At 43.8% G+C, this 21,245-nt stretch overlaps 2 protein-coding genes across 13 annotated transcripts in view; one reads left to right on the forward strand and one right to left on the reverse strand.

The window, feature by feature from the left end:
• LOC130282184 (intelectin-1-like) overlaps window positions 1-21,245 on the reverse strand; it is a 45,975-nt gene that overhangs the window by 6,879 nt on the left and 17,851 nt on the right. Inside the window, exons 1-5 of one of the 12 annotated variants that reach the window (XM_056530175.1) lie at window positions 17,478-17,604; window positions 16,802-16,940; window positions 1,830-1,970; window positions 1,638-1,707; window positions 39-206 (exon numbers count right to left, since the gene is read on the reverse strand). In XM_056530175.1, the coding sequence (XP_056386150.1) occupies window positions 39-206; window positions 1,638-1,701 (232 nt within the window). In that variant the 5' untranslated portion in view covers window positions 1,702-1,707; window positions 1,830-1,970; window positions 16,802-16,940; window positions 17,478-17,604. Of the gene's footprint in view, window positions 1-38; window positions 207-1,637; window positions 1,708-1,829; window positions 1,971-4,263; window positions 4,491-4,537; window positions 4,595-16,801; window positions 16,941-16,988; window positions 17,010-17,462; window positions 17,613-21,245 lie in introns of those variants that run through there. The other 11 variants (XM_056530174.1, XM_056530172.1, XM_056530178.1 and 8 more) reach the window with 11 other exon arrangements.
• Window positions 17,664-21,245, forward strand: part of RPP30 (ribonuclease P/MRP subunit p30) — a gene marked incomplete in the record, with an annotated part of 53,736 nt that continues 50,154 nt past the window's right edge. The window contains 1 exon segment of the mRNA XM_056530202.1: window positions 17,664-17,905. Within this exon segment, the coding sequence (XP_056386177.1) occupies window positions 17,679-17,905 (227 nt within the window).

Here is a 21,245-nt window from a genome sequence, read left to right on the forward strand (position 1 = left end):
TATGCATTTACACACTATACATTTACATATATCCTCACCCTTTGCAGATCTATCAGAACTCTTAATTTCCTTGCAGCTCCTGTACCCATAGTCCGATCCACCAGTAGGATACCCAGAATGAGACTGATCGTCACTTTCAGAGTTCTCATCCCAGCACGCTAACAAGTTCAGAATTTTTTTTTTCTTCTCAGAAATAGAAGCATCCTCTAAAAAAGAATATGAAATTTCCGCTGCATGAATTCCATTGAAGTGAACAGGCAATTAATTTCTGCAGAATTTTTAGTCAGAATTCCGTGCAGAAATTCTGCAGTGTGAACACAGCCTTACTCCCACTCCTGAAAAAATACTTACTTCATGGAAACAACCATTCAGTCTCACCTTCTGTTGATATATCGTATTTTTCGCCCTATAAGACGCACCGGCATATAAGACGCACCCAATTTTAAAGGTGCAAAATCTAGTAAAAAAAAAGATTCTGAACCCAATAGTGATCTTCAACCTGCGGACCTCCAGATGTTGCAAAACTACAACTCCCAGCATGTCCGGACAGGCGTTGGCTGTCCGGGCATGCAGGGAGTTGTAGTTTTGCAACATCTGGAGGTCCGCAGGTTGAAGACCACTGGCATAGGAGGTAATACTCACGTGTCCCCGCCGCTCCGGACCCGTCTGTGCTCGTCACCACTGCCCTGGATGTTGCTCCATCGCTGTCGCCGCCTCCCCATGGTGCCCCCCGACGCTCCGGACATCTTCTTCCCCGGGATCCACGCTCTCCGTCACCGTCATCACGTCGCCGTCATCACGTCGCTACACACGCTGCTCCTATTGGATGACGCGATGGCGTGCGCAACGACGTGATGACGTCGAAGGAGAGCGCCGGCCATGCAGGGGAGCAGACACTGAGGAGGCTGGTAAGGTCCCTCCCGGTGTCCTGTAGGCTGTTCAGGACGCCGCGATTTCCCCGTGGCGGTCCCGAACATCCCGACTGAGCAGCCGGGTTAATGTCACTTTCGCTTCAGACGCGGCGGTCAGCTTTGATCGCCGCATCTGAAGGGTTAATACAGGGCATCACCACGATCGGTGATGTCCTGTATTATCCTCGGGTCCCGGGCGTTGATGGCTGCAGGGACCGCCGCGATAGGGGTGTATTCGCCGTATAAGACTCACCAACTTTTCCCCCCCAGTTTTGGGGAAGAAAAAGTGCGTCTTATACAGTGAAAAATACGGTAACTGCCACAGCCCAAAAATATTTATATTAGGCAAAAAAAACTCCCTTACATGCAGATCCCTAGCTAAACAGTATATTGGTGTGATCCTACTTGTATAGTCATAGCTTCCATTATTCATGTTCACTTTTTTGTTACATACACAAGCAACAATACTGCATAAAATCTGAATACTACATTTTTCTCAGACAATGAACAGTTTAACACCAAAAACAGAATAATTATGAGTTTTGTAGCATGAATAATATGTACTTGGATCTGTTTTCTATTGGTTAGAACCAATTATTTTTAGTAGGAAGAATTATCATCATTTAGAATTATGAAATTATGTGGTTTATAAAGAAGTGGGTTAAAGTAATACTCATAAAAGATGTCATCCTTTACATCCTTAAGTCTAATTTAAAAAATACTCACGACATTTCAAGGAATAAACTCCAGAAAGTGCCAAAGAAAGGACTACCAGCTTGTGCACCCACATTTTCCACTGCCAAAAAAGATATAAATGTAATTTCATATAATAGCAATACATGTAACACAATACAAAATGTGATAATGCCATGGAAACTGCTATTATGGTTTATGTAAAGAGACAAGAAATGGTCTTACCAACTCAGAGGCACTTCCAATGTGGCACTGAAGATCTATAGTCCTCTAGTCAGCTTTTATAGTGATATTCTGGCTAAACTGACTTAACTACATTCTTTAGTTGGCTGACAGAACCGGCTTGGAACGTTTCATCTACTGAATCTACAGCAAACATCAATAGCAATTCAAGAGTGGAGTTTTGGACCTAATTTTTTATGGCTATTCAACACATTTATTGTACATTAGTATTCTAACAATTGGTAATATTGTTTAACACATTACATATTAAAAGGGTATTCCAGCCAAAACAGCATAGGGGATAAGTAGCTGATCATGGGGGTCCGACCGCTGGGACCCCCTGCGATCTCTGAAACGGGATCCCGGCTCTCAGTAAGCAGCATGTGAGGTAGACAGTATGTGTTCCATTCATTCACTATAGGAGGACCAAAGAGACCCGAGTACAGCACTGGGGCATCTACAGCGCTTCCATATAAATTAATGGAGCACGTGCCATCTACCAAACACGCTCCTCACTGAGAGCCAGGCTCCTGATTCGGAGATTGTGGGGGGGGGGGGGTGTCAGCAGTTAGACCTTCCATCATCAGCTACTTATCCGCTATCCTGTGGACAGGGGATCAGTTAGTTTTGGCTGGACAACCCCTTTTAGCCCTTATATAGTAATTGTATTTCATTTTGTTACCAAGGAGGAGATCCTATAAAGTAAGGTTTTACTAGTCAGTATACTGATTTTTTGTTTTTTTTTTGTTTTTTTTTTGCCGTTATTTGTAGCTGTAAAAAAATGTATTGGATGTTTTTGTAAAACAAAAAATGTTTTTGAAATTGTTTAAAAAATGTATTGTTTTACATTTTGGTGCTGAATGCTAACCGTTTATTGGAAGTTTTTTTTGTTGTTGTTGTTGTTGGTTTTTCAGAGATTTCAATGTAACACATCATTAGAAAAAAAAATGGCCATTTTTTTTATCCAGTTTTTAAAAACAGCTGATTTTACAGTATGGGGACATGTGCTAAAGGTTACGAATGTAACAAATATGTAAGTAAATAACATGTCTGGCATTTTTATTACACTCCACCGATCAAACAAATTTGTGTTTGTAATGCTATTTTTTAAGACATGGTATGGCTTGTTGGTAAAAGAGAACTTAAGTATAAAAACTTTGTTTTCCTAAGGTGTATTGCAAATTTTTAACCCCTTCCCAACCCATGACATACATTTACATCATAAGGGGGGGGGGTTGAGGTAGTGTAGAACAGGCTTGGGAGTCAGGTCTGCACAATACTAGACAGGTGTCGGCTGCTTTTCACAGCTGACACCTGCTAATAATAACCACTCTGTTTCACTAATGTTTAACAGGATAAAGAATTCCAGCACTTCTTGTAAAATCTATATATTGTGATAAGGTGGCAAGGAAAGGGTGTATTTCCTTTGCTCACCCTAAAGAATATCTCACCTGCTTCTTAAGTAATGAGGCAGCAGGGAAGGGAGGTGTATATAAGATGGAGACTGGGTTCACACTACGTTTTTGCCATACTGTTTTCAATCCGTTTTTCTAAAGAAAACCGTAAGGCAAAAAAAACCGGATGGAACAGTATGGAAAAAAGTAAACCGTATGCGTTTTTAAACAGTACAATGTTTTTAAAAGTGCATACAGTTCCGTCAGTTTTTATAGAAAAAAAACCCATAAGTTTTTTAAAATTTTGTCCATTTTTAATGGGAGGGGTCTTGGGTGGGGACTTTAGGATTCAAATGCGCATGTGCAAAGTAAAAACATATACTTTTTTCCCGTAAGGAACCGTATACATGTGCGTTTCCCATTGATGTCCATGTTAAAAAAAAACGTATGCGGTTGCAGTACGGTTTTTAAACCGGAGACAAAATTGTGGTCAACCACGGTTTTGACTCCGGTTTAAAAACCGTACTGCAACCGCATACGTTTTTTTTAACATGAACATGGACGTCAATGGGAAACGCACATGTATACGGTTCCATACGGAAAAAACATATACGTTTTTACTTTGCACATGAGCATTTGAATCCTAAAGTCCCCACCCAAGACCCCTCCCATTAAAAATGGACAAAATTTTTAAAAACGTATGGGTTTTTTTTCTATAAAAACTGACGGAACTGTATGCACTTTTAAAAACATTATACTGTTTAAAAACGCATACGGTTACTTTTTTCCATACTGTTTCATCCGTTTTTTTTGCCATACGGTTTTCTTTAGAAAAACGGATTAAAAACAGTATGGCAAAAACGTAGTGTCAACCCAGCCTAATCTGTGCTCTCCCTGGGAAACAGCATGTTGCTGTAGGGGGAGGCACTTGGACCCTGTTGAGGAAGCACACAGCTGGAATCTGTGAGTGGTCCAAGAAGTGGGGTGAACTGTGAGTAACAGGTTGCAGGAGTCACATGTTTAACTGGCTGAGGGTAGCTTACCAGTTAGTAGTCAGGGCATGCTGATATGTGTAGTCAGTGACCAGACGGTCTAGGACTTTATTTTGTTCCTGCGTTATGTTTGTTTTTCCCCTGCAACCTGTCTAAATAAAGCTGGCAAGGTGCCAGGCTTGCATGAATAACCGTAGTCTGCGGGTTTATTGAGTGGAAACGTGTCCCGTGGCAGTGTCCAGGCTGATCCCCGAGCTATCCCCAAGGTGAAATCCTTACAATCTATATATATATATAAAACTCAATGGGGGAGATTTATCAAAACCTGTGCAGAGGAAGAGTGGTGTAGTTGCCCATAGCAACCAATCAGATCGCTTCTTTCATTTTCCACAGGCCTCTTTAGAGGCCTGTGGAAAATGAAAGAAGCAATCTGATTGGTTGCTATGGGCAACTACACCACTCTTCCTCTGCACAGGTTTTGATAAATCTCCCCAAATGTGTGTGTGTGTATGTATGTGTGTGTATGTTCCAGCATCACGTCCAAACGGCTGAAGATATTAACATGAAACTTGGCACACATGTTACTTATATGTCAACAACAAACATAGGATAGGTGATTTAACCCTTACTCACCCCTATTTGCCAGGGGCAGGGTTTTTTGTTTAAAGTCCCATACAATTCAATGGGAATTATATGTTACTGCATAACTTCCAAACGGCTGGAGATATTTCGATAATACTTGGCCACATGTTACTTATTTGTCCACCTAAAATATAGGATAGTTAATTTAACCCTTAACTACCCCAATTTGTGAGGGTCTGGGTTTTTGTTTAAAGTCCCATACAATTCAATGGGAAATATATGTTACTGCATAACTTCCAAACGGCTGGAGATATTTCGATAATACTTGGTCACATGTTACTTATATGTCCACTTAAAATATAGGATAGTTAATTTAACCCTTAACTACCCCCATTTGTGAGGGTCAGGGTTTTTGTTTAAAGTCCCATGCAAATCAATGGGAAGTTTATGTTCACACATATATTCCGTACGGCTGGAGATATTTCAATCTTATGGGTCGGGATAGGAGGATGGGAGGACGGGATAGGAGGTCGGGATAGGAGGACAGGATAGGAGGACAGGATAGGAGGACGCGATAGGAGGTTGCGATAGGAGGATGCAATAAGAGGACGCGATAGGAGGACGCGATAGGTGGACGGAATAGGTGGATGGGATAGGAGGACAGGATGGGATAGGAGGTTGGGATAGGAGGTTGGGATATGACAACAATATATGAGGACGGGATATGAAGTCAAAAGCTTCCTCTGTTGATTTTCCTCCACAACAAAGATTAGAAAGGAAAAACTGGGCAATGCCGGGTAATTAGCTAGTGTCCAATATTTATTCATCCATTTAAAAATCAAAGCAAGAAGGAGTTACAAGATGAATGCCTATTTACATAAAGCAGGAGAAAAAATATAACAGTGAGACTGACACGTACTCATAGTCCAACTTGTGGGTAGGAGTGGTTGTTCCAAAACATCTTTAGTTTCCTGTGCATCAGCATGCCAATTAATACATTCATATTACAATAAAATAATGCAATATTAAACCGCTATGCAAAATCAAGCCATATGGAATTATAGTGTTTGTTTGATAAGTATACCCAATGCATTTCTCTATGTAATAAGGTGCATCTCAAGGCTCGACCCCTCTTTTTAATGCTACATAAACCGAAGTCTGACATGTCAACAGCGGAAACCCACAAGTGCTTCTGAATGTGTTTTTTTCCTCTTTGCTGTGTACAACTTAGATAACTGATATTACATTTAGTACAGGTAGTCTTCTACATGACATAGGTAGAATAGCAGTTAATAAACCAACTGATGTCATGTATTCCACCTCTAATTTCATGCTTTATGCAGGTTATTTTTTTTACACGCCAGCAACATACACACATGGCGTTACCACATTTGCAAAAGATTTTGGATATAAGCCATGTGTCTCTACTAGTGTTGAGCGGCATAGGCCATATTCGAATTCGCGAATATTCGCGAATATATGGACGAATATTCGTCATATATTCGCGGATATTCGCATATTCGTAATATTCTCGTTTTATTTTCGCATATGCGAAACTTCGCGTATGCGAAAATTAACATATGCGAAAATTAACGTATACAAAATTAGCATACGCGAAAATTCGCGTATGCGAAAATTCGTATATGCGAATTTTCGCATGCCAATCTCACACAGTAGTATTAGAGCCTTCTTTACATCACACAAACTGGAAGCAGAGAGGGGTGATCACTGTGATGTGTACTGTGGAAAAAAATAAATAAAAAAAACGAATATTCGTAATTACGAATATATAGCGCTATATTCGCGAAATTCGCGAATTCGCGAATATGCGATATTCGCGAATAATATTCGAATTGCGAATATTCGCGAGCAACACTAGTCTCTACTACCCCCACTGAAATTGGTGACAAAATATTAGCTGTAAACCTGCACCCATACTTCAGGATCTTTTTTAAGTGCATGTCCACACATGTAATCAGCTGTGGAAAATTTACAGGATTATGTAAGTGTTAACCCTTTAAGGACTGAACCCTTTTTCACCTTAAGGACTCGGCCATTTTTTGCAAATCTGACCACTGTCACTTTAAACATTAATAACTCTGGAATGCTTTTAGTTATCATTCTTATTCCGAGATAGTTTTTTCGTGACATATTCTACTTTAACATAGTGGTAAAATTTTGTGGTAACTTGCATCCTTTCTTGGTGAAAAATCCCAAAATTTGATGAAAAATTAGAAAATTTTGCATTTTTCTAACTTTGAAGCTCTCTGCTTGTAAGGAAAATGGATTTTCCAAATAATTTTTTTATTTACATATACAATATGTCTACTTTATGTTTGCATCATAAAATTGACGTGTTTTTACTTTTGGAAGACACCAGAAGGCTTCAAAGTTCAGCAGCAATTTTCCAATTTTTCACAAAATTTTGAAACTCGCTTTTTTTCAGGGACCAGTTCAGGTTTGAAGTGGATTTGAAGGGTCTTCATATTAGAAATACCCCATAAATTACCCCATTATAAAAACTGCACCCCCCAAAATATTCAAAATGACATTCAGTAAGCGTTTTAACCCTTTAGGGGTTTCACAGGAATAGCAGCAAAGTCAAGGAGACTTTTTTACACTCGCATGTTCTTGTAGACCCAATTTTTGAATTTTTGTAAGGGGTAAAAAGGAGAAAATTTTTACTTGTATTTGAAACCCAATTTCTCTCTAGTAAGGACATACCTCATATGTCTATGTTTATTGTTCGGCGGGCGCAGTAGAGGGCTCAGAAGGGAAGGAGCGACAAAAGGTTTTTGGGGGGCATGTCACCTTTAGGAAGCCCCTATGGTGCCAGAACAGCAAAAAAAAACACATGGCATACCATTTTGGAAACTAGACCCCTCGGGGAATGTAACAAGGGGTAAAGTGAACCTTAATACCCTACAGGTGTTTCACGACTTTTGCATATGTAAAAAAAAAAAAAAAAAAAAAAAATTTTACCTAAAATGCTTGGTTTCCCAAAAAAATTACATTTTTACAAAGGGTTAAAGCAGAAAATACCCCCCAAAATTTGAAGCCCAATTTCTCCCGATTCAGAAAACACTCCATATGGGGGTGAAAAGTGCTCTGCTTGCGCACTACAGGTCTCAGAAGGGAAGGAGTCACATTTGGCTTTTTGAAAGCAGATTTTGCTCTGGGGGCATGCCGCATTTAGGAAGCCCCTATGGTGCCAGAACAGCAAAAAAAAAAACACATGGCATACTATTTGGGAAACTAGACCCCTCGGGAACATAAAAAGGGGTTAAGTGAACCTTAATACCCCACAGACGTTTCACGACTTTTGCATATGTAAAAAAAAAATTATTTTTTTTACCTAAAATGCTTCTTTTCCCAAAAATTTTACATTTTTAAAAAGGGTCAAAGCAGAAAATACCCCCCAAAATTTGTAACACAATTTCTCCCGAGTACGGCGATACCCCATATGTGACCCTAAACTGTTGCCTTGAAATACGACAGGGCTCCAAAGTGAGAGCGCCATGCGCATTTGAGGCCTAAATTAGGGATTGCATAGGGGTGGACCAGTGGCGTACCAAGGGGGGGCGGCCCGCCCCGGGTGCCACTCTCAAGGGGGGTGCCAGGGGCGGACTGACCCGCCGCCGCCGCTGCTGAGGTCCGGGACACTCGTCCCAGATCCCCACAGCGCTACATTCTCCTGTATGCGCGATACACGCACATACAGGAGAAGGCGTCCCCTCTGTGTGAGCCGCATCTGCAGCTACACAGAGGAGACGTGACCTCCGCCCCCACGCAGCACGCAGTACAGGCGCCGGTGACGTCACTCATCGGTGCCTGTACTGTGGAGGGGAGAAGATGCGGGCCCTGCAGCTGAGGAGATCACTGCGTGGGACGTCAGGTGAGCATCCTTTTTTTTTCTTTGCACATACCTACAGGGAAGGGAGGGGGGGTGCTCTGCATTTACCTATAGGGAAGGGGAGGGGGGGGGTGCGCTCTGCATTTACCTATAGGAAAGGGGGGGTGCTCTGCATTTACCTATAGGGAAGGGGGGGGGAGAGGGAGGGGGGTTCTCTGCATTTACCTATAGGGAAGGGGGGAGAGTGGGGTGCTCTGTATTTACCTATAGGGAAGGGGGGAGAGGGGGGGTGCTCTGCATTTACCTATAGGGAAGGGGGGGGAGGGAGGGGGGTGCTCTGCATTTACCTATAGGGGAGGGGGGGTGCTCTGCATTTACGTAAAGGGAAGGGGGGGAGAGGGGGGGGTGCTCTCCATTTACCTAGAGGGGACGGGGGGGGGGGGTGCTCTGCATTTACCTATAGGGAAGGGGAGGGGGTGCTCTGCATATACCTATAGGGAAGGGGGGAGGGGGGTGCTCTGCATTTACCTATAGGGAGGGGGGGTGCTCTGCATTTACCTATAGGGGAGGGGGGGTGCTCTGCATATACCTATAGGGAAGGGGGGAGAGGGGGGGGTGCTCTGCATTTACCTATAGGGAAGGGGGGAGGTGGGTGCTCTGCATATACCTATAGGGAAGGGGGAGAGGGGGGTGCTCTGCATATACCTAGGGCTGGGGGGTATGACCATATATGTGTATCACGGTATTTTTTTTAACTTACGGCGGTTCCACGGTATATAACGGTATTCCCCCCCCCCCCCCCCCAAAATCATGTGACCCGCCAGCGCTATTCTGCTCCCCCCAATTAATGATCAGCCCAGCGGGGTACTACTCACATATGTCAAGCACTGCCCTCCTCCTCTTTGTTGGGGGCCTCCGGCGATGGAACTCACTGTACGCCAGTGGTCTCCAACCTGCGGACCTCCAGTTGTTGCAAAACTACAACTCCCAGCATGGCTGTCCGGGCATGCTGGGAGTTGTAGTTTTGCAACAGCTGGAGGTCCGCAGGTTTGAGACCACTGCTGTACGCTGTATACCTATGCCCGGGCTGCAAAAGATACAGAAAATAAACTTAACTCACCCACGTCGGCCGCACGCTGGGGATGGGAACGCCGGACAGCCGTCAGCCTATCACCGTCCAGAGCGATACCCAGACCCTGCCAGTGATAGGCTGAGCCCACTGTCATGTAAGAAGCCGGCTTCATACATGACAGTGGGCTCAGCCTATCACTGGCCAAGGCGGGGCATCGCTCTGGCCGGTGATAGGCTGACGGCTGTCCGGCATTCCCGTCCCCAGCGTGCGGCCGACGTGGGTGAGTTAAGTTTATTTTCTGTATCTTTTGCAGCTCGGGCATAGGTATACAGCGTACAGCAGTGGTCTCAAACCTGCGGACCTCCAGCTGTTGCAAAACTACAACTCCCAGCATGCCCGGACAGCCGTTGGCTGTCCGGGCATGCTGGGAGTTGTAGTTTTGCAACAACTGGAGGTCCGCAGGTTGGAGACCACTGGCGTACAGAGAGTTCCATCGCCGGCTGTCCGGGAATGCTGGGAGTTGTAGTTTTGCAACATCTGGAGGTCTGCAGGTTGGAGACCACTGGCGTACAGTATAGAGTTCCGGCGCCCGGCGGCCCCCAACAAAGAGGAGGAGGGCAGTGCTTGACATATGTGAGTCGTACCCTGCTGGACTGATCATTAATTGGGGGGAGCAGAACAGTGCTGGCGGGTAACATAGGATTAGTTCCCCGATGTGGGGACAGCGCTGTGCTAGGCTAATAATACATTCCCGAGGGGGAGGGGCCCAACCGGTATTGCGGTATGGGGGAAAATCCATATCGTGCAGCCAAAAAAATTTGGTATTCGGTATGAACCGGTATACCGCCCAGCCCTAAATATACCTATGGGAAAGAGGGGGGGGGGGTGTAGCTCTGCATATACCTATGGGAAAGAGGGGGGGTGTAGCTCTGCATATACCTATGGGAAAGAGGGGGGGTGTAACTCTGCATATACCTATGGGAAAGAGGGGGTTACCTGGCTACCTACCTACCTGCCCTTTTACTGTGCAGGACACCAAGGAGGGCATTATTACAGTTTGTGGGCCTATAGATGGGAAGATTGTGTAGAGGAGGGCGCTGAATATATGCAGAGTCTGACATGTTTTTCCTGCAGATGTTAAGAGATCCACATGGCGGTCTTATCCGGACGGAGAAGAAAAGGAAAGAGGACGCCGCTGATCAGAAAAGATGTAATTGTGAGTCCCAAAATGTAACTGTAATCACTTATATGGTATACACATCCTGTGTACAGCTGATATCTACCACGATGTGGTCCTGTATATAATCACTTATATTGTGTACAGATCCTTTATAGTATACTGGTCTGTGTATAGTGGTATTATTCAGTACAGTATGGCGGTATTATCCAGTTGTTGTGTGGTGGTATATATTTACTCCTTGTATACCAGTATTATTGGTCATGGAAATTTACCTACGTTAAGGTGTTTCTTATATATATAAATTTTAGTTTATTGTGTGTGGGATTTGGGTGGAATAGGAGTGTGGCAGAAGATTGATGAGCTGCAGAGCCTAGCAGGGGCCCTTGCCTTTTTTTGGTCCGGGGGCCCCGAGTGTTGTCAGTCCGCTCCTGGGGGGAGGGGACGGAGGGGGTGTAATTAAGGGGGGATGCGTGTGTGTGTGTGTGTGGGGGGGGGGGGGTGCCAAACAAAGGGTCCGCCCCGGGTGCCAAATGCTCTAGGTAATGCCCCTGGGGTGGACATAGGGGTATTCTACGCCAGTGATTCCCAAACAGGGTGCCTCCAGCTGTTGTAAAACTACCAGCATGCCTAGACAGTCAGTGGCTGTCTGGTAATACTGGGAGTAGTTGTTTTGCAACAGCTGGAGGCTCCGTTTTGGAAACCGTAGCGTACTAGACGTTTTTCATTTTTATTGGGGAGGGGAGGGGGGGCTGGGGAGGGGGGTATGTGTATATGTAGTGTTTTTTACTTTTTATTTTATTTTTTGTTAGTGTAGTGTATTGTTTTTAGGGCACAGTCGCACGGGCAGGGGTTCACAGTAGTTTCTCGCTGGCAGTTTGAGCTGCGGCAGAAAAATTGCCGCAGCTCAAACTTGCAGCCCGATACTTACTGTAAACCTCCGCCCATGTGAGTGTACCCTGTAACGTTCACATTGGGGGGGGGGGGGGGAACATCCAGCTGTTGCAAAACTACAACTCCCAGCATGCGCTGACAGACTGTACATGCTGAGAGTTTTAGTTTTGCAACAGCTGTAGGCACACTGGTTATGTATCACTGAGTCTGTGACCTTACTCAGTGTTTCAAAACCAGTGTGCCTCCAGCTGTTGCAAAACTACAACTCCCAGTATGTACGGTGCATGGTGTAAGGTGACTGCTGGGAGTTGTAGTTTGCAACAGCTGGAGGCACACCTAACGAGTTCCACAACCAGTGTGCCTTCAGCTGTTGCAAAACTACAACTCTCAGCAGTTACCGACAGCCAATGGGCATGCTGGGAGTTGTAGTTATGCAACCAGCAGATGCACCACTACAACTCCCAGCATGCACTTTAGCTGTTTGTGCAAGCTGGGAGTTGTAGTTATACAACAGCTGAAGGTACACTTTTCCATAGAAAAAATGTGCCTCCAGCTGTTGCAAAACCATAAGTCCCAGCATGCCCATAAGGGAATGCTGTGAGTTGTGGTGGTCTGCCTCCTGCTGTTGCATAACTACAGCTCCCAGCATGCCCTTTTTGCAATCTGGGAGCTGTTGCTAAGCAACAGCAGGAGGCTGTCACTCACCTCCTGCTGCTGCTCCGTCGCAGGACAGTCCCTTGCCGCGGCCGTCGCTCCTGGGGCCCCGATCCCAACAGGGACGCCGGGGATCAGGGTCCCCAGCACCCGGGGTCTTCTTCCCGTACCCGCTCACGTCCTCCGGAAGAGGGGCGGAGCGGGTGCCGGAGTGACACCCGCAGCAGGCGCCCTGATTGGTGGGCCGGTAAAGAGACGGCCCCCGAACAGCCTGTAATTCCGGGTCCCCGGGTGACTGGAGACCCGATTGACCCGAAATCGCCGCAGATCGCTGGACTGAATTGTCCAGCGATCTGCGGCCATCGCCGACATGGGGGGGCATAATGACCCCCCTGGGCGATATACCGGGATGCCTGCTGAATGATATCAGCAGGCATCCGGCTCCGATCCCCAACCGGCTAGCGGTGGGGACCGGAATTCCCACGGGCGTATGGATACGCCCTGCGTCCTTTAGGACTCGGAATGCAGGGCGTATCCATACGCCCTGCGTCCTTAAGAGGTTAATGTACCCCAAGGGTAGGGTGACACATGCAATATTTTCTGTGCATTTTCCCATCCATAGAAGTCAATGGGTAGAGAAATCAGTTGCAGAAAATTTGCAGCAAAATACAGCACATGTGACCCTTACCTAAGGCCATGTTTCACATGTCTGGAATTTCCAGGCAGAATTCCACATTGGAATTCTGCCAGAGATTCCAGAGCAGCAGAGTCCCATTGATTTCAATGGGATTCTGCTGCACTGTGCACACATTCAGAATTTCTGTGCCAGATGTTTTTGGTGTGGAAACTTGTCCGCGGAAAGAATGAACGTGTTCATTTTTCTGCGGCACCTCACGGAATGCATAGCTGTCTATGAGATTTGATGCTGTGTTTAAACTATTTGTATTGTTTTAACAGCATGGAATCGGCATCAGCAAATCTGCAGCAGATATGGTATGTGTGAATGTACCCTAAAGCAGGATCCTGGTACAAGACTTTGCTTACTCTAGTAACCAGGCTGGGTTTCCTCTAGCAGTGAAACATTGACACACTATTGCCTCCCTCCTACAAGTATCCCTACTCCTTAGAGCAATTGTGTCTGGTATGAATGTGTTCATCAACTGATTGACTAATAATGTATGTTTGGGATGGCAGGAATCTGTCCTTAAAGTGAACATCCAGCAATGCTCGCTGGCATAATATCTTTCCAAAATTTGTGGACAACTTCAAAATCTGAGACCGTCTACATCTGGATATGTATTTGCCGGAAGTCCATGCAAGTATATGGGACTCTGACAAATCCATGTCCAGATCACAGATGTAAGGCAAGTTTCTGTCTCTGAAGTTGGCCGGGAATTTTAGAAATATTCTGCTGGTGGAGCATTGCTGGATGTACACTTTAATAAAGAATTTCCAGAAATAGGCTTGCAATATGTTTGGGTATGAATTTTATTTGCTACACCTATAAAGGTCAGATCTAAAAATGTAATGCTGGATACATTTTATTTATATGTAAACCGCAAGTTCACCAGATGAAAAAAAAAAAATATTGGCCATTAAAGGGGTACTCCGGTGCCAGAAAGTTAAACAGATTTGTATATTACATTGTATATTACATATGCTGCTCTGGACAGTTCCTAAAATGGACAGAGGTTTCAGCAGAGAGCACTGTGGTCGTGACAGAAAAGAAATCCCAAAAGAAATGAATTTCCTTTGTAGTATACAGCCGCTAATAAGTACTGGAAGGATTAAGTAATTTACAAATCTGTTTAACTTTCTGGCACCAGTTGATTTAAAAAAAAAATTTAAAAAATGTAACTTTTTCCACCGGAGTACCCCTTTAAAAAGAAAATATTAAGAAATATAATGAAATGTCCTAAATTTTACAAAGTTCATCACTATAGTAAGAATATTTTGAGACAATGTAACACAGCATGTATACCCATCGTATAAGGGATAGATAGTTCTTCAATATCTCAGATAAACCACAAAAAACCTATTGTGCCAAAGAAACTGGTCAAATACAGTTAATACATGATTCGTGTCCCTGAAGTGATTGGGAAAGATGTTCATTTAAAGAATCAAATTCCATTACTATAGGTCTGAGAGGTGGGGAAGGGATTCTTCTGCAATTTAAAGGGGTACTTTGGTGGAAAACTATTTTATTTTAATCAACTGGTGATTTGTAAATTACTTCTATTTAAAAATCTTAACCCTTCCAGTACTTATCAATTGCTGTATACTACAGAGGAAGTTCTTTTCTGTTTGAATTTATTTTCTGTCTGACCACAGTGCTCTCTGCTGACACCTCTGTCCATGTCAGGAACTGTCCAGAGCAGGAGAAAATCCCTATAGCAAACCTCTCCTGCTCTGGACAGTTCCTGACACGGACAGAGGAGTCAGCAGAAAGCACTGTGGTTAGAAAGAAAATAAATTCAAACAGAAAAGAACTTCCTGTGGAGCATACAGCAGCTGATAAGTACTCGAAAGATAAGGATTTTACTTTCTGGCACCGAAAGGTTTTGATAAAAGGTAGGTAACACTCCTGAAATGTCACCAAATGGGCAATGTTCAGAGAGGCTGAGCTCTTCGATTCCCAGCCCAGAGGATTTATCAGGATTATGGCTAGGAACAGGAGCCCTCGGTTGAGGCACATGATTTCCAGAGACGCCTAATCCATGGACTCTCGCTACTTGTCACTGGGTGATTATTCATGTGATATCCGTATTGAAAAAGTAAGTGTATTTTGCATTTGAGGAGGAATGCATTAAAACTTTGGATAAACGCAATCCCTGTGGTATGTGTTCTTTGCTGAGTCTGAATACTGGTACCACAGGCTTTTGTACATACATGTAGTAACATTTCCCCTGGCTAATAACCATTAATCTTACCCCCCCCCCCCCTCCAGTCATTTATTTAATTGATCTGAAAAAAACTGGTGTAGGAACACAAGATAACTTTTTGTAGATAGTCTTGTCAGACAACATCTCGGAGCACTACTGAGCCTCCCTTAGTCAGCCGTACGGACAGTTCACTCTTTGTTGTCACGCAGCTGCTGGAGGGCTTTTCTCTCCCCAGTAGATAAACTGGATTATTTATGAATACTTACAGAATCAAGAGTCATTCACCTTAGTATACAATGACAAAAGTGCCAGATGAACTAGTTCTTGGATAGAGATAAGCAAACTTTTTAAAAGTTTGGTTTTGCTGCTTAACCGAACTTTGGCGAAAAGTTCTGGTTATGACCAAAATACAGTAATTCTGTCTGAACCTGCACTTCACCAAGAGCCCAAAATGTGTGTATACCACTGTCTAAGAGCCCTAAAAGCCATGTATAACACTGTTAGGTCACCTAAGGGTGTATATATGTACGGCTGAGCTGGTTTTAAGGCAAAGTTCATTTCAAAGTTATGGTAACATGTATGGCTATTGGTTAACAGATGGTACCCGGCAACAACTAACAGGTTGAATAAAAACACATTGCACTAGCGGAATTTTTATGCTGTTTAAAATTATTGTCCAAAAATGATCCCTTTTTGGATGCAGATGCCTGCAAGTGTTAATATGCATATAGAGATATCAGAAGACACAATGTTTTTTTTTCCAAGTGGTTGAAAAATTATCCCTTTTTGGGAGTAGAAACAGATTTTGTGCCTGGAAAGTGAAGAATCAGTGGTTTTTACATACTGTGAAACATTATTCCCATTTTGGGGTGTTGCAACAGGATTAGCATTCTAGAAAATGAGAAAAGTGACACAAAAAACCTCTCTACTGCTTTTTAACAATTCATGTGTAAAAAGTGCACCTAACTTCTAATTAAAATATATTTTGCACAGAACAGATGTAGAAAGCTCTCTGCAGTGCTGCTTTTCTACAATTACCGTATATATGTGTCGTCCTCCTCCTATCTGTGTTGTTGACTGCTTAGTTACTTAGCTTCTGCTTTGATTTCTGTCGGACAATTGACTTAGCTTACTCTAGTAACCAGGCTGGGGTTCTTCTAGCGGTTAAACATTGACATACCACTGCCTTCGGAGGAAAGGTAAAATGGAAATGTGTGCAGCTCACAGCTAAGAAAGTCCGAGGCTATATTGGCTGACCACCAATACCCCAAGGTGCTGTCATAAATAGTAAAAACTTAGACAAATAGTCAGACCTCAAGGACACCACCAGATCAGTAATAGAAATGGTGCATGATGTAAAGTTTATAAAGAAATTTACAATTAATAAATTGGGGAACCATGCTTCAAATACAATACAAGGAGGATTTATTTAAAATAATTTGTTACAGTAAATATTCATAAAAATCTATCCTCACACAGGGCCCTTGTGAGAAGATATAAGTATGCTTTAACCCCTTAATGGCACAGCCCATTTTAGTGTTTCTTGTGTAGAAGTAGAAAAAAAGAAAACCGTGAGGCAGCGCCTTGTGTATTATCCAAGGGAGGTTGGGTATACTATACAGGAATAAAAGGAAAAGGGAGTCAGTCTAGGTGTCCGCTCACCTTAAAAATGTAGATCATGTGTATATCGCCCCTATAGAGGGGTAACAGATGTGATCAGCCTGCAGGTCACCAAACGGGGGCAACCCAACCAGTTGCAAAGTAGAAACGGATAAAGGAAAGGACCAGAAATCCAGTCGCTGCTTCTTCCAGAAATTATTTCAGAGCGTGCAAAGTGGTAGAATAACCAAAGTAGCTTTTATTGTGCATACAATTACAAGATTATGGCACATTTCCGTGCTGGCTTGCCCCTTCCTCAGATAATCTAAAGAACTAGTGACACTAGCATGTCTTATATAGCAAAAAATGGGGGATAATAGGGTCAGTGGGTGGGAACACATGATGTAATTTCCATGCTCTAACATGTTCACACAAACAGCATAATAAACTTTGTACAACATGATGATATTCAGGTACAATATAAAGAAGTAAACCTGTGTAAATACACTAAAAAACATCTATATTATAACACATTACAGTAGCCTCTACTACCGCATCCTGGAAGTGATGGTTGCATACGAGGCTCTGGTTATGACACTGCATCTGTTTGTAAACAGACTAAGCATGTGCCAGCTGCTGTGGAGATCTCCTGCGATCAGAGTGCGCTAGTGTCTCTCTGTAGGGTCAGTAACCATGGACACATCACTATGCATGTAATCACATGACGCATAGCAGCCACTCACGCTGGGGGGCATGTACTGGCCGGCCGACATACGTGCTATAGCTGGGAAAGCTGTGTGTAAGGGGCAAAGAAGCATAGTGATCGCGGACTGCCTGTGTAGGGACCAGTCGGTGATCGTGATGACAAAAAATGAGTCTGCAAGTAGTAAAAAGAAAAAGACATATATTAATGGGAGGACATCTGAGCGGTATTTAGCATTTAGTGTGCATTACAAGAACAATAATAATATGGAAATACGGTAGGTATGATGGGCACACATATTCTCCAGTCCATATAATGGAAGGAAGGGGGAGGGAGGGGCAAGCCAGCCCCGAAATGCATCATAATCTTGTAATTGTATGCGTGATAAAAAGCTACTTTGGTTATTATACCACTTTGCACGCTCTGAAATAATTTCTTGAAGAAGCAGCGCCTGGATTTATGGTCCTTTCCTTCATCCATTTACCTTTTAGTGTTAAGAACATAAAAGCCAATTTTATTTTTGCATTTTCAGTTTTTCCTCCTCGCCTTCTAAAATCCATAACTCTTTTATATTTCAATTTACAGACACATAAGAGGGCTTGTTTTTTGCGCGACCAATTGTACTTTGTAATGGCATCACTCATTTTAAAATTTAAACTGAGTAGGGACTCATTACGGATATAGGTTGAACTTGATGGACTCTGGTCTTTTTTCAACCTTATGAACTATGTTAATATGTTATTAAACTTTCATATGCAGCTATAACAAATACGTTTATTATTTATCGTTTTTGACGCTTTTTTTGCTTAAAATGGGGAAAAGGGTGATTTAAATCTTTATTGGGGGAGAAACGATCAGATCAGCCATTTAAAGTGCAGCACTGACGCAAATGCTGTGATCTGTATTGATCATGGCATCTGAGGGGTTAATGGCGGACATCAGCGGAATCACTGATGTCCCCAATTACCGGGGGGTCTGCGGCTGCTCCTGCGCTCGCGTCATAGCCACACCGTACATGTACGGCGCTGTGCGCAAAGTTATTTGTTGCAGTACTGTACATTTATGGCGCGTTCTTAAGGGGTTAAAATGATAAATATGCTAATCTGCTGATTGTAATATGGAGTATAAACACTAAACAATGATATAATGCAAGCATTTCAACCAAATCTGTTGTACAATCTGACATCCGTTACTCCGACACTGAGGTACAAGAGTGAAATCTACACATATAGGGGGAGATTTATCAAACTGTGTGAGAGGAATAAATAGAGTGATTTTCCCACAACAACCAATCACAGCTCAGCTAACAAGCTCTGGTAAAGTGAAAGCTGAGCTGTGATTGGTTGCTGTGAGAAAATAACAATTTATTCCTCTCACATAGTTTGATAAATTTGGGCCATAGTTCTTATTGCAGCCCTGTTGTTTAATATATGAATAGTGCAATAGATGATTAATGTCCGCAAGTAGCAGTAGCAGACTTTGCGCTAGTTATGTCTTAGCTGAGAGCTGCGCACATTTCCTTTTTATCTGTTGCTATTGTTTCTACACTAAAGTGAACTTGCTCTAACTACATAAATATTTGGTCACATCTAGAAAATAAGAAAAGATCCATAGAATCATTTAGATTCAATGATGGTGATATACCTCAGCAATTATCTAGCAATGATCAAAGCAATGCATTAATGATTAAACATTTTAAAAAAATTGGAAAATATTATGTCCAAGAGGTTGAGAAATCAGTGGGAGATTAACAGCTTATCCAACCTTTTGGACATAAATGTGATACCCTGCTTCAAATAGGAGGATGATTTATATAAAATAATTTGTTACAGTAAATATGATATAATTATAATCATAGAAACCTATCCGCACACAGGGCCCTTGTGAGAGGATATGGTAAGTATCTTAAAATGATAAATATGCAAAACTGCTGGTTGTTATATGGAGTATAAATCTAAACTATGATATAATGCAAGTATTTCATCCAAATCTCTTGCACAATCCGGTATCCGTTACTCCAACACTGAGGTACAAGAGTGAAATCTACGGGGGCGAAGCTAGCCAGCAGAGCGAGAGGACGTGTCTCACCTCGGCTCTGCATAGGATCCACATCCAGGGCAGTTTTTGAGGTGCTGACTCGTACCTGAGAAGCCTGCAGCACCTAGCAACTGATTGGGGAGACTACCTGGAACCCTTAGAGACCTCCCCCGGCCCGATACTTACCGAGGAAGCCCACTAAGACTGAAGACAGGACATCTTGCAGGCAGACACTGACAAAGGAGCACCCTCTTCTAGCTCTGACTCCTCACCGGATCTCCAGTAGCGCTGCCTGCCTGCGGGCGAAGATACTGACTGCGCTCCGGTGGGCAGTTCAGCCCCGCTTCTCCTGCGGCTGACGGAGGGGGCTGAGAAGTACCAGAGTCGAGGAAAGCCCTAGCCGTCCATTCACCATGGGACCAGCAAGGAGCGATGGCGGCCGCCATTCCTAAAGGTACAGCCGTCTTAACGTGTTCCCCCCGCACGCCCTTTACCCTGCTCTGCTGTGCTCTGAATGCTGGAGACTAATTAACCTCCGTCCCTGTTCTGCCTGCCACTAGAGACCCTCCCCCCCCCCCCCCCCCACTCTCCTACCTGGGTGTCTGCCGCAGGATATAGTGTACTAGCTTTGAGGTTTGTGCCTCATCCCCCAGAGCAGGGCGGGAACCGCCATCTTCTCTGCCCTCAGTGGCGCGAAATAGCTGAGCTCACCATGGGAGCCCCCCTAACAGAGTCTACAGGGACACTTGCTTTGGGGCCTACTTCTCTCCAGGGCCCTGAGGTGAAGGGAGGTGTGGGCTCAATGTTCAGGGGCGATTTAAGGGACCTCACTGCCAACGAATCCCTAGCAGTTACATCTTGCCACAGCCCTGTCTGAGACCCCTGTTGAGTCAGGACGCCATCTTCCACCCAGCCCTTGACTCCCAGTGGGTCTGCACCACCTGTGGGCTCTAAACCTGTGTGCCCCTTGGAAACCTTTTGTATTTCTTTTTTTGAGCCTGCGGTTGGTGGAGTCTGCATACTCTATCTCAGTGCACCCACAGAATTTGGGGAACGAGGAAATTAGAAGTGGACAAACACAGGGATTACACAGGTCTCCCAGAGTGCCAGTAAGCCCATCATATGAGACCAATTGTACCTATAGAACACAGCATCTTTTTCTATAAAAGTCAATTATTATCTAATGTAAACAGTCTTATTGCATAGACAGTGGAATGTCTACCTGGACTATGCCAGTGTCCAACCCTCCCTTCTATGTATCATTCCTGGTGATGTCTCACCTTTTGCTCAAGTCTCCATGATGGTCAAGATTGGCTTCGCCAGACCTAAAGCTACCTCTCCATATCATAAAAAGTGCGGCATAGATATTTTCATGAAATGTACAGGTTCTTCCGATTCTAGGCAAGCTTCAGAGAAAGCGACATCTCAAGAAAAAATATCCACACCTAAATTGCGTAAAGATGCGGCCGCTGACCGTGATAGTGACTCTGAGGAATTAGTTCTAAACAATGCATTTCCAATATCACACACTTTTATGGACCAACTGCTCAGGACAGCTCTTGAACCAATCACCAAAGACC

The sequence above is a fragment of the Hyla sarda genome, chromosome 7, assembly GCF_029499605.1.
Source record: "Hyla sarda isolate aHylSar1 chromosome 7, aHylSar1.hap1, whole genome shotgun sequence".
Taxonomy (NCBI): Eukaryota; Metazoa; Chordata; class Amphibia; order Anura; family Hylidae; genus Hyla; species Hyla sarda.